This window comes from Tarenaya hassleriana, unplaced genomic scaffold (assembly GCF_000463585.1).
Source record: "Tarenaya hassleriana unplaced genomic scaffold, ASM46358v1 Cleome172, whole genome shotgun sequence".
Classification (NCBI taxonomy): domain Eukaryota; kingdom Viridiplantae; phylum Streptophyta; class Magnoliopsida; order Brassicales; family Cleomaceae; genus Tarenaya; species Tarenaya hassleriana.
The window spans coordinates 116,044-129,616 of NW_010965141.1; the positions used below are offsets into that span (position 1 = coordinate 116,044).

The 13,573-nt window shown below is 40.0% G+C and overlaps 2 protein-coding genes and 1 pseudogene across 2 annotated transcripts; all 3 read left to right on the plus strand.

Moving 5' to 3' along the window:
* Window positions 1–5,958: 5,958 nt before the first annotated feature.
* On the plus strand, window positions 5,959–7,683 carry LOC104810206. Its single transcript, XM_010536397.1, has one exon. The coding sequence runs from the start codon at window positions 5,959–5,961 to the stop codon at window positions 7,681–7,683; it is 1,725 nt and encodes a 574-aa protein (XP_010534699.1).
* A 179-nt stretch (window positions 7,684–7,862) lies between these two features.
* LOC104810207 lies at window positions 7,863–8,270 on the plus strand. Its single transcript, XM_010536398.1, has one exon. It carries the CDS (start codon window positions 7,863–7,865, stop codon window positions 8,268–8,270), a length of 408 nt encoding a protein of 135 aa, XP_010534700.1.
* Window positions 8,271–9,311: 1,041 nt separating this feature from the next.
* LOC109116547 lies at window positions 9,312–11,280 on the plus strand (annotated as a pseudogene).
* Window positions 11,281–13,573: the final 2,293 nt, after the last annotated feature.

Below are 13,573 nucleotides of genomic sequence, written 5' to 3' on the forward strand. Positions count from 1 at the left end.
TAGATCTGTTATGAAATCCGTGTATCATTATGAATGATACTAAACTCCCTAGTCTTGTGTCATTATGGGAATGATGACATAATAAGACTAGTGTGATGTGTGATTGATGATCATATAGATGATCGTAGGTATTGGATATGATCATAGTCATATGTATTCGTTGGAGAACGGAATACTGGATTGACCCGCATGAGATTGTCACATGGACTAGCGTCATGACTTGAATCTCATATGACGGTTCCATGATCAGATCCTTAGACCTGAGATATCTACGGAATCCAACATGAGGAGTTGTGTGCTTTGAATACGTCAAACGTCCTGCGTAATAGGAGGACTATAAAGGCGTGTATCAGTTACGAAATGAATCATGTGCTGGATTGTAGATAGTCAAGATGGGATTTGTACCTCTCGTAAAAGAGAGAGATATCGCTGGGCCCCTCGTGTGAGCGAGACTGTAGAAATGTGTGGCCGCACTATAGACGAACGTCGTCTATTTCAGACAGTCGAACTCAGTGAACGAGAAAGCAGTCGAATCAGATAAGGTGGCTTGTCCATGCCTTATATTCGACATATGATATCGTGATACAAAAGCTTTCTCGTTCACTGAGTTCGACTGTCTGAAATAGACGACGTTCGTCTATAGTGCGGCCACACATTTCTACAGTCTCGCTCACACGAGGGGTCCAGCGATATCTCTCTCTTTTACGAGAGGTACAAATCCCGTCTTGATTATCTACAATCCAGCACATGATTCGTTTCGTACCTGATACACGCCTTTATAGTCCTCCTGTTACGCAGGACGTTTGACGTAATCAAAGCACGTAACTCCTCATGTTGGATTCCGTAGATATCTCAGGTCTTAGGATCTAATCATGGAACCGTCATATGAGATTCATGTCATGACGCTAGTCCATGTGACAATCTCACGGGTCAATCCAGTATTCCGTTCTCCAACGAATACCTATGACTGTGATTGTATCCAATACCTATGATAATCTATATGATCATCAATCACACATCATACTAGTCTTATTATGTCATCATTCCCATAATGACACAAGACTAGGGAGTTTAGTATCATTCATAATGATACATGGATTTCATAACACATCTAGTATACAAGAACATGTAATGAATCAAATACTCTCATAAAACCATAGACAGTATCAATACATCAAATGTATCTGATTAAAGCTCATAAACAGTACATCATAGAGCACTAAACCAACAATTAGAACATGACGAGTCTGCCATATACCCAGAGGCCATGGCGAGTCCCGATTCCGAGAAATGGCGCGAGGCTATGAAGTCCGAGATGCAATCCATGTCAGACAACCAAGTATGGACTCTGGTTGATGTATCTGAAGGGATTAAACCCATCGGATGCAAGTGGATCTTCAAGAATAAGACCGACATGGATGGCAACGTGCACACGTATAAGGCACGACTTGTGGCGAAAGGATTTCTGTCAAATTCATGATATTGACTATGATGAGACATTTTCGCCTGTAGTTATGCTGAAGTCCATCAGGATCCTGCTTGCCATAGTCGCATATTACGACTATGAGATATGGCAAATGGATGTCAAGACCGCGTTCCTTAACGGGAACTTGACCGAGGATATGTACATGACACGACCCGAAGGTTTTGTCGATCCAAGGAACCCGGGAATGGTGTGCAAGCTTCAAAGGTCCATTTATGGACTGAAGCAGGCTTCGAGGAGTTGGAATCTTCGCTTTGATGAGACAATCAAAAGGTTTGGTTTCTCACAGAACGAAGACGAGCCGTGTGTTTATAAGAAGGTCAGTGGGAGCACAGTAGTATTTCTAGTGTTGTACGTGGATGGCATTCTCCTTATAGGGATGTGATAACACATATATATTTATATATTTTTGTATAGATATATATCATAATTTCGTAAGATTTATATATTTATATATATTTGTTTTGTATAGTTTTACATCGAATTCGATGTTTTTCATGTTTTGCAGGAAAAATGGAACGCGTGTGGAAGCAACCGAAAAATTATGTTGAAACCGGGCTATATATATCATATGTGTAATTATGTATGTCGTGTGTATATATACTATATATAAGCATATATTACCTATATAAAATATATAATAGAACATATAAATAAGTATGTGTGTATATGTATATTATATATATGTATATAACGTGTATATATATATTGTGTGTATAATTATATTTATGTCATATAATATGTGTATCTATATACAGTATGTATATATATATAAATATTATGTAAGATACATATATATAGATATAATATAATATTATATATATAGTATGCATATATGATGTGTGCATATATAAATATAATATACAAATGTATTAATATATATATATATGCAAATTTAATGCATGTATTTTAGTACATAATTATATAGAAATATATGTCTATGTGTATTTGTATATGTATATAATTATATATATTGTGTATAATATACATACGTTGTCTATATATAATACATGCATGTGTGTATATATAATTATAAATATCAACGTGATGCATGCATATATTATAATAAGAATAACAAAAAGGAAGAAGAAGCTAACGTGGAAGAAAGAAGACAAGAGAGCATCATTATTATGTCTCCGACACCTTTTGTTCGATTTGCGGTAATCAATAAAACAAAAACAAAAAAAGAGAATGTGAGACCACCTTTTGAAGCTCTTTAAAGACGCAGAGAAGAGGACGGAGGGAGACACAGAGAGACATTCAACAGAATATATTCGACAGACGAAGAAAAATCACAGAGAGAGTTGCAGAGAGAGACGAGAACATCATCAGAGAGAAGGAATAACAGACCCGTCCAACCTGCAGAAAACACTGAGAATTCTCTTTCTTTGTCTTTTATATTTATCATTCTTCTTGGATTTTTGTTGTTATGATTTCTATCATGTGTGAGTAGTTTTATCATTGCAGATTAGGGATTGAACGATTTGTAAGGATCGTACGTGTTTAATTAATTTTAGTAACTATGTGTTATTTTCTTAAAAACTTTCACTCACAATCTGTTTTTTGAATGAATGCAGAATTAGAAACAAAGAGATTTTGCTGAAAATATATATGCATCCATTACGTTTTTATTTTGTTCTTACAAACATATATAAAACAACACATAACTGATGTAAGTTACAACTTTAACTTCAAAATACAAAATACAAACTGATCATTAACTGCTAAAATAAAAAACTGCTTTTACAAACTTTTTTTTTACACGTCAGAACCTCGTCAATTTTCAGCTTCTCTTGCACAGGCTTAAGTCATTTTCTAACACTCCTCCTTGACTCATGCCATCTCCAACATACCAATTTGCACATTCAATCTCTTTCGGCATAAGTTCTTCATTCTTTTCACTTGTAGGATTAAAACAGTAACTTTCATTTTCCATTCGAATCTTGAACAGAACTTCATTTGTATCATTTCTAATGATAACTCATTTTTGTCGAAAATCACTTTATACCCTTTTTCAACTAACTTAACAACACTCAAAATGTTTTGATCAATCTGAGGTACAAATAGCACATCAGACAACAACTCGTAATTTTCTGATCCTTTGATCAAAACATCACCTTTCCCTTCAACATAAATGATTTCACCATTTCCTATTCTCACTTTCGACTTGAACGAAGTGTTTAACTTCTCAAATAAACTCTTATCTCTTGTCATATGATTCGTGCATCCACTATCCACCAACCATCCATCTTTGACAGCATTTGAAATGAAACAAGATGCGACAAAAAGATTTTCTACCTCATTTGTCTCTGTCGGTTGTGCTTCGGCAATTTGCGGCATTTCAGTTCGACAAAACTTCTCAATATGACCCGGTTTGCTACATCTCCTACACTTGAAATCTGGTCTTTTCCAACATTTCTAGTGAGGATGGTTTGTTCTCTTGCAATGCTTACATGGCTCGAATACACTCTTGTTTTCTCCAGCATCAAAATTCTGATTCGGTCCCTTACACTTTTGAGCATTCCAGTTCTTTACACTTGCCTTCAACGCACCTTCAACAGATTCATCGCTCCTCATAATCATTCTCTGTTCTTGTGCTTGCAAGGCACTTTGAACTTCAGCAAGTTTCAAATCTGAAAGTTTCTTCGTATTTTCCAGAGATGCGATAGTTGCTTCAAAACGTTCTGGTATTGACACCAACACCTTCTGCACTATTCTTTTGTCTTCAATCTCTTCGGCAAGAATCCTTATTTTGTTCACAATGCTTACCAACCGATCTATGTAATCCTTGACAGATTCACTTGTCTTCATTTGTTGTCTTTCAAACTCCCTGAACAAGTTGAGAACTTTCATTCCCCTGATTTTCTCATCTCCCTCGTACTCCTTCTTCAGGAAATCCCACACTCCTTTTGCTGTTTCCAACGACATTATCTTCGTGAACACCGATTGAGAAACTGCAGAGAAAAGACATGATACCGCCTTTGCTTTTCTCGTTACCTTTTCTTTGTGGATTCTTATTTGATTCACTGTTGGATTTGCACCGAGAGGAGGAACCTCGTCATCCTCTTCAACGGCTTCCCATAAGTCTGCTCCTTTCTGATAGTTTTCTCCATCGAACATTGGTTTGACAGCCCATATCTGATAGTCTTCTCCATCGAACATTGGTGCGGCCAGATTTGACAATGTCGAAGAACTTGATCCATCGTTTTGCTCCATTTGCTCACCGATTTTGTTTTTTTTTTCACAGATTTTATTTTTTCCCCTCACAGATCCCAACAAGATAAAAATGCTCTGATACCACTGTTATTTTCTTAAAAACTTTCACTCACAATCTGTTTTTTCAATGAATGCAGAGTTAGAAACAAAGAGATCTTGCTGAAAATATATATGCATCCATTACATTTTTCTTTTGTTCTTACAAACATATATAAAACAACACATAACTGATGTAAGTTACAACTTTAACTTCAAAATACAAAATACAAACTGATCATTAACTGCTAAAATAAAAAACTGCTTTTACAAACTTTTTTTTACACGTCAGAACCTCTTCAATTTTCAGCTTCTCTTGCACAGGCTTGAGTCATTTTCTAACACTATGGTTTTATAATTTGGATCGAATAAATAGATTTTAATGCTACAATTTATTTTGGCCAATTGAATTGTTGAAGTTAGAATTTAAATATACATAGAGATATGAAATTTGAATTCGGAAATCATTTATTCGATTGGTAATTTTCGCATCGAGAGATGGTTGCATTGCCTAGAAATTATGATAGCAGATTTAATGATTTTTAGGAATTTTAATCTATTCAGAACCGAGAGGTCGGTAGAATAAATTCCTAGAAAATAAGGTGAGACTCTAGAGGGTAATCCTTTACAAATACGGACTTGAATTTTCTAAATTACGACCATAGTTACCGAAATATATCTTTAGGAACGATCCTTACATAACCGGAAAAATCCCGATACCTATAATGTCTTAATTAAATTGTGTTAAAATCGTTGTTTGTATTTGCTTTAAATAATATTTACATTTAATCACCATCATCAGCACTCAAAATCTATCACCAAGACCAAAAACCGAGTAGAACCTGTAATTGATATCGTTGAAACCATCTGTGTCCCTGTGATCGACTCTAGAATACTACAATTGACTAGTGCACTTGCGGTAGTTATCTAGGAAATTAAACGAGATCTGATCATACCCTAGATCGACATCAAGTTTTTGGCGCCGTTGCCGAGGACGCAAAACAACTTTAGCGATACGATTAGGAAACTGTTCGGTTTAGGTCATCTTTTTATTTCCTTTTGTTCCATTTGATCTTCACCTTTTCTCGTCGTTGTTCCATTCGTTTTTGTCTGCAGGATTTCTCCAGTGTATGACAAGTAGTGCTGAGTCGGAAAATCTTGTTCCTTTTGACCCCGAAATTGAGAAAACTGCTAAACAAAATCGAAAAAAACAACGAGAGAGGATGGCAGAACGCGGTGTTGTACCCGCACATGGAGATGAGCGCATAACTGAAGAAACCTTCGCGCAGTACAATGCCCCGAAACACACTGAGCTCATGTCTAGCATACGGATGCCGGAGGTTGACATGACAAGATTCGAGCTCACTCCCCCCACTATCCAAATGTTGAGCGCCATGGCCTTCCGGGGTAGGTCAAATGAAGATCCCAACGCGCACCTCACGAGGTTCAAAATGATGTGCCGGTCCATCAAGAGAGCCGATCAAGTAACTGAAGATGCAATCCGCCTAATCGCTTTCCCATGGACATTGATCGATGCAGCGCTCGACTGGCTCTATGAACTCGAACCGGATTCCATTCGTACATGGAACCAACTAGAGAGTCAGCTCATGCAATGCTTCTTCTTCCCACACCGCACTCAAGCCGCCTTGAACAGTATCCACTCGTTCAAGAAAGATCATGGGGAGAGTCTGCACGAAGTGTGGAAAAGATACAAGGGCTATCAAAAATCATGCCCTCATCACGACCTCGACAAGAACTACCTGATCAACACGTTCATCAGAGGTCTACGGTCGGACACCCGGACATTGATCCGAGCCGCCTGCGGAGGAAGTATTTCTCACATGTCCTTCACGGATCTTGAACAACACATTGATCAAATGGCGAGAGAAGAAGATTCTCCATTGGAGTCCGTAAGAGATATGCCCAGGAGAGATAGCAATTCTAAGTTGCAGCAGGTGCTAGACGAGCTGACCGCGCTAAAGACGAAACTCGCTAATGCAAGCTTTGTCTCATCCACTAGCACATCAGGTGTGCAGCAAGGCGAACTTGCTTTGTACGCTGTTGATGAAGGGATAGAAGATGTGAATTATGTCGCCAACAACCCCTATTCCAACACGTATAATCCAGGGTATAGGAACCACCCGAACCTCTCCTGGAGGAACAACAACGTCCTGAACCCTCCGCAAAATAATTGTCGGCCAATGCAGAACCAGAACCAGCGGATTCCACCAGGGTTCGCCTTTCAGCCGCGGGCCCCACCAATGCAGAATCAAGGGCCGATTCAGAACCAACCATACACACCTCCGGTTCAGAATTTTCGAGCACCCGCACCTCCACCGCCACAACAAGACGGTGACTCGGAGATCAAAGCAATGTTAGCACAGCTGTTACAAGGACAAAAGACGCAAGAAACGGTGCTACATAGCCTGAAGATGGACCAAGAGGAGGTAAAGAATCAAGTAGGGAGCATGCAACCTCAAGTGGATGGGATGCAGTCGCATCTAAAATTACTCGATAACCAGGTAGCCCAGATGGCCTCGACGTCCCAGAGACCGAGTGGGTCACTTCCCGGGATACCTGAGGTCAACCCACGAGAGCATTGCAATGCTATCACTCTGAGAATTTGCAAGCAACTTGAAGAAGTCACTTCACCGATGATGGAAAGGGGGCAAAGCTCCAAAGGCAAAGAGGTCGTGAACGAAGAAGCTGAGGAAGTCTATGTTCCTCCACCACCAAGACCTCCACCCATTCCTTTTCCATCCCGTCTCAAGAAGCATAACGAGGACCGGCAATTCGCGAGATTTGCCGAAATGCTGAAAAAGCTTGAGATCACCATGCCTTTCACAGAAGCCATCCTGCAGATGCCGTCTTACACGAAGTTTCTCAAGGACATACTCACGAAGAAGAGAGTCGTGGAAAAAGAGACGGTATCGCTCAACACTGAATGAAGTGCGCTAATTCAGCATGAGTTACCCCCAAACGAGCTGACCCAGGAAGCTTCTCGATACCCTGCAAATTGGGTAATGTCTCCATTGATAGAGCATTATGTGATCTCGGAGCCAGTGTTAGCCTTCTCCCGCTATCGATATTCAAAAAGCTGAATGTGGGAGAGTTGAAGCCGACAAGGATGGCGCTCCAGCTTGCTGACCGATCGGTGAAATATCTCGCTGGGATATTAGAAGACGTACCACTTAAGGTGGGAAACTTCTACGTACCAGTCGATTTCGTGGTGTTGGACATGGACGAGGACTCGAGAGTACCGACCATCCTTGGTCGTCCATTCCTTAACACCGCAGATGCAATCATCCATGTAAGAGCTGGAAGGCTAACGATGAATATTGGTGATGAGACAGTGGAGTTCACGCTTGATCAGAACCTCAAGCAACCATCTGTCATGGAGTCTTCGTACTTCATTGACATGATCGAAGTTTTGACGGAGGAGGTATTTGGTCAATTGCAAGATCGCGATCGCCTGAAGACGATGCTCCTAAACCCTGAGAAAACTGACAAAGAGCACATATGGACCTTTAGCTAAATCCTGGATGCACCTGACGTACCCCCGATGGATCTATCAAGGTCCTCGATTCAGGCTATCCTGTCCTCTGAGGGTGACGTCGATCTTGAGATAGATGCCACTAACCGAGCCCAAGAATCCAAAGAGACTCCAGTCATCACATCTTCTCTACTTAGTCCCGACTGGAGTCGAGAAGATGCACCGGAAGTGGAACTGAAGCCCTTACCACAAGGGCTTAGGTACGAATTTCTCGGCTCAGACCGAACTTACCCTGTGATTATCAGTTCTTCCTTGGATGATTCTCAGGTGCAGGAGTTGTTGGACACACTCCGGAGATATAGGAAGGTCATAGGGTACACAATCGCAGACATCAAGGGAATCAACCCTTCCCTTTGCATGCACATGATCCATCTAGAATATGAGTCCAAAACCTCCATTGAGCATCAACGACGCCTCAATCCGATGCTGCAAGAAGTGGTGAAGAAGGAGATAATGAAACTTCTCGATGCATGTATCATTTTTTCTATCTCTGATAGCCATTGGGTGAGTCATGTACAGGTCGTTCCGAAAAAGGGAGGAATGACGGTGGTCACCAACGAAAAGAACAAGCTCATTCCGACGAGAACGGTTACCGGTTGGCGCATGTGTATCGATTATCGGAAATTGAATGCCAACACGAGGAAGGACCATTTTCCACTGCCATTCATCGACCAGATGCTAGAACGCCTTGCTCTACACTCGTACTTCTGCTTCCTCGACGGGTACTCAGGTTTTTTCCAGATCCCCATTCATCCTAATGATCAGGAGAAAACTACATTTACTTGCCCGTACGGAACTTATGCCTATCGTCGCATGCCGTTTGGATTGTGTAACGCTATTGCAACATTCCAACGGTGTATGATGGCCATATTTTCTGATGTGATCGAGGAGTCGATGGAGGTGTTTATGGACGATTTCTCCGTTCATGGACCCTCCTTCGACATGTGTTTGATGAATCTTTCTCGAGTGTTAGACAGATGCTCACAGGCGAACCTGGTACTCAACTGGGAGAAATGCCATTTCATGGTCCGCAAAGGAATTGTTTTGGGCCACAAGATCTCAGAAAAGGGGATTGAGGTTGACAAGGCCAAGGTCGAGGTGATCGAGAAACTGCCACCACCGCACAATGTCAAAGCCATCTGCAGTTTCTTGGGCCATGCGGGGTTTTATAGGAGGTTCATCAAAGACTTCTCAAAAATCTCGAAGCCGCTCACTGACCTGCTTTGTAAGGACGCGCCGTTTATCTACAATGCAGAATGTGATGTTGCGTTCCAAACTCTGAAAAAGGCCTTGGTATCTCCGCCGATTATTCAGCCTCCAGATTGGGATCTCCCCTTTGAGATCATGTGCGATGCTAGTGACTACGCTGTAGGAGCAGTTTTAGGCCAGCGGAAGAACAAGCGATTGCACGCCATTTACTATGCTCGTCGCACCCTTGACGATGCTCAGATCAACTACACCACCACGGAAAAGGAGATGCTTGCCATAGTCTACGCTTTCGAGAAGTTCAGGTCTTATCTAGTCGGATCGAAAGTGATAGTCTACACTGATCACGCAGCTCTCCGATACCTTCTGTCCAAGAAAGACGCCAAGCCTCGACTCATCAGATGGACTCTTCTGCTACAAGAGTTTGATCTAGAGATCAGGGACAGAAAGGGGACTCAAAATGGTGTAGCGGATCATTTATCACGGCTTGAGATTCCGAACCCTTTGCCCATCGATGACTCATTGCGAGACGAGTGTGTCATGGCCATTTCAGTCCACTCCGAGGCTCCGTGGTATGCAGACTTTGTGAACTATCTGGTGAGTGGGTTGATTCCTCCAGAGCTGAAATACAATGGAAGGAAGAAATTCATTCATCACGTCCGAAATTATTTCTGGGATGAACCTTTCCTTTTCAAGAGAGGAAAAGACGGGATATTCTGGCGATGCATACCAGAAGAGGAGATTCAGAGCGTCATCGCTCATTGCCATTCTTCTGATTACGCCGGACATTTTGCTACATCGAAAACCGCTGCGAAAATGCCGCAACGGGAAACATTTCCCATAGACACGAGATGCCGCAACAGTACATCCTCGAGGTTGAGCCATTCGACATTTGGGGAATTGACTTCATGGGACCATTCCCATCATCCTGCGGGAATGTGTACATCTTGGTCGCCGTTGACTACGTCACTAAGTGGGTCGAAGCACTTGCAAATCCGAAGAATGATGCAAAGACAGTATTTCGGATGTTCAAGCGCACCATCTTTCCAAGATTTGGTGTTCCTCGAGTTGTCATTAGTGATGGTGGAACTCATTTTGTCAACCGGGTGATTGAACAACTCCTGAAGAAGTATGGAGTGCACATCGCATAGCTACTCCGTACCACCCACAGACGAGCGGTCAGGTTGAGATATCCAACCGCGAGATCAAGACCATATTTGAGAAGACAGTGTCATGCTCGCGGAAGGATTGGTTACAAAAGTTGGATGATGCAGTTTGGGCGTACAGAACAGCCTTCAAGACTCCCATCGGGATGGCTCTGTTCCAGCTTGTTTACGGGAAGTCTTGCCATCTACCTGTTGAATTGGAGCATAAGGCATTCTGGGCAGTGAAGGCATTGAACTACGACATGAAGACAGCAGCGGAGAAACGCCTTCTACAGCTGCACCACCTTGATGAGATCCGTCTTGACGCGTACGAGAATGCGAAGATTTACAAGGAACGCACAAAGAAATGGCATGATCGTCACATTCTTCGACGATCGTTCAAGGTAAATGACCAAGTCCTTGTTTTCAACTCACGTTTGCGTTTGTTTCCAGGAAAGCTTAAATCCCGATGGTCCGGTCCATTCACGGTGGAAGATGTTTCGAGCCATGGTGCGATCGAGCTTTGGGGACGAGATGGAGGCTCATTTAAGGTCAATGCCCAAAGAGTCAAGCTTTATAATCCGGCATTCCCGATCACCGAGAGAGGCATACTTCCTCTCTCTGACCCGTCCGAGAACTGAACCGAGAAGGTCAAGCTCACGACCCTAAATGAGCCTTTGTCGGGAGGGACCCTGATCACATATCCTTTGTGTTTGGTTTGTTTTATTTCATTTTCCTCTTTGTATATACTTTGTGCAATTGAATTTTCTTTTAAGGCTCAGATGGAAAACAACAACCGAGAACAACGAAACTCCTCACTCTCAGAAGAAAACGACTGAAGCTCCATGAGAACAGCTAAGTGTCTCCCTCTTTTCCATTATTTCCTACATATCATGAGTCGTTCCTCGACCACGAGGCGAGCTAACACCGACGACGGTGTTCAGTTCAAGTTTGGGGGAGAGATTCGATAGTCAATTACATCGATAATCATATTTTTAAGGTAATATGTACATATATATAGATATATGTAAAAAAAAAATTTGTGTGTATATATATATATGTACATGTATGTGTTTTGGATCGATAGAATTAGATTGTTTGAGAAATTTTGCGACCCGTATTAGGAATTTCTAAGTATAGAACGAATTGTCGACGACACTTAATACTGGTAGATCAGTTTTTAAGATAGAATTAGTTAGAATGTGGGGTAAATTGGTATTTGGAATTTTAAATAGATTTCTCCGTCTAAGTCAAGCGTTGTTATTCTTTTACCACATTTCTCATTTCAGAAGAAAAACTCTTCTAATAAATCCCGACACTCCTCTGTCAATTAACTCGTTATTGAACATCATTCGGGGACATGAGTGTTTATAAGCTCGGGTCTAAGTTGTGGGTCGAGCATGTGTATATATGTACATATGTGAGTTTGAAAAAAAAAAGATTCTGCTCGACAACTTCAACGTCCTAGAAGCATGGGACATTTTTTTCGGAAGAGTATCAAAAAGAAAAATGAGAATATGAGATATTTGAAAACATGTTTGATAAAGATTGGTCGAAAACCGAAGAATACTAAATAACAAACCCCGTCTCTAACTGATATTGTCGTATAGATTGAAAAGCCGTATAGAATGTCTTTGATTTCGTTCTCGGTTAGCATCATGTTCGATCTCTAATCTATTTCTATGATTCTTTTTAGTATTAGTTTCATTCATCAGTTTTTCGAGATTTATTTTGCTCGAGGACGAGCAAAACGCTAAGTTTGGGGGAGTTTGATAACACATATATGTTTATATATTTTTGTATAGATATATATCATAATTTCGTAAGATTTATATATTTATATATATTTGTTTTGTATAGTTTTACATCGAATTCGATGTTTTTCATGTATTGTAGGAAAAATGGAACGCGTGTGGAAGCAATCGAAAAATTATGTTGAAACCGGGCTATATATATCATATGTGTAATTATGTATGTCATGTGTATATACACTATATATAAGCATATATTATCTATATAAAATATATAATAGAACATATAAATAAGTATGTGTGTATATGTATATTATATATATGTATATAACGTGTATATATATATATTGTGTGTATAATTATATTTATGTCATATAATATGTGTATCTATATACAGTATGTATATATATATAAATATTATGTAAGATACATATATATAGATATAATATAATATCATATATATAGTATGCATATATGATGTGTGCATATATAAATATAATATACAAATGTATTAATATATATATATATGCAAATTTAATGCATGTATTTTAGTACATAATTATATAGAAATATATGTCTATGTGTATTTGTATATGTATATAATTATATATAGTGTGTATAATATACATACGTTGTCTATATATAATACATGCATGTGTGTATATATAATTATAAATATCAACGTGATGCATGCATATATTATATATGATATGCGTATGCATATTTATATATAATATGTATGTATATATATCTATATATATATTATAATAAGAATAACAAAAAGGAAGAAGAAGATAACGTGGAAGAAAGAAGACAAGAGAGCATCATTATTATGTCTCCGACACCTTTTGCTCGATTTGCGGTAATCAATAAAACAAAAACAAAAAAAGAGAATGTGAGACCACCTTTTGAAGCTCTTTAAAGACGCAGAGAAGTTCGACAGACGAAGAAAAATCACAGAGAGAGTTGGAGAGAGAGATGAGAACATCATCAGAGAGAAGGAAGAACATACCCGCCCAATCTGCAGAAAACACGAAAGGGACATCCTTACAAAGGAGATCGGTAAGAGGTTTAGTGATTTTGGAGAAATCCTTGATGAAACGACGATAGAAACCGGCATGACCAAGGAAACTACGGATGGCCTTAACATTGTGCAGGGGCGGTAATTTCTCGATCACTTCGA

What these genes read in the sequence shown, in the direction of transcription:
- LOC104810207 (XM_010536398.1), top strand. Translation starts at nt 7,863, where the DNA reads ATGGCGCTCCAGCTTGCTGACCGATCGGTGAAATATCTCGCTGGGATA.
- LOC104810206 (XM_010536397.1), top strand. Translation starts at nt 5,959, where the DNA reads ATGGCAGAACGCGGTGTTGTACCCGCACATGGAGATGAGCGCATAACT.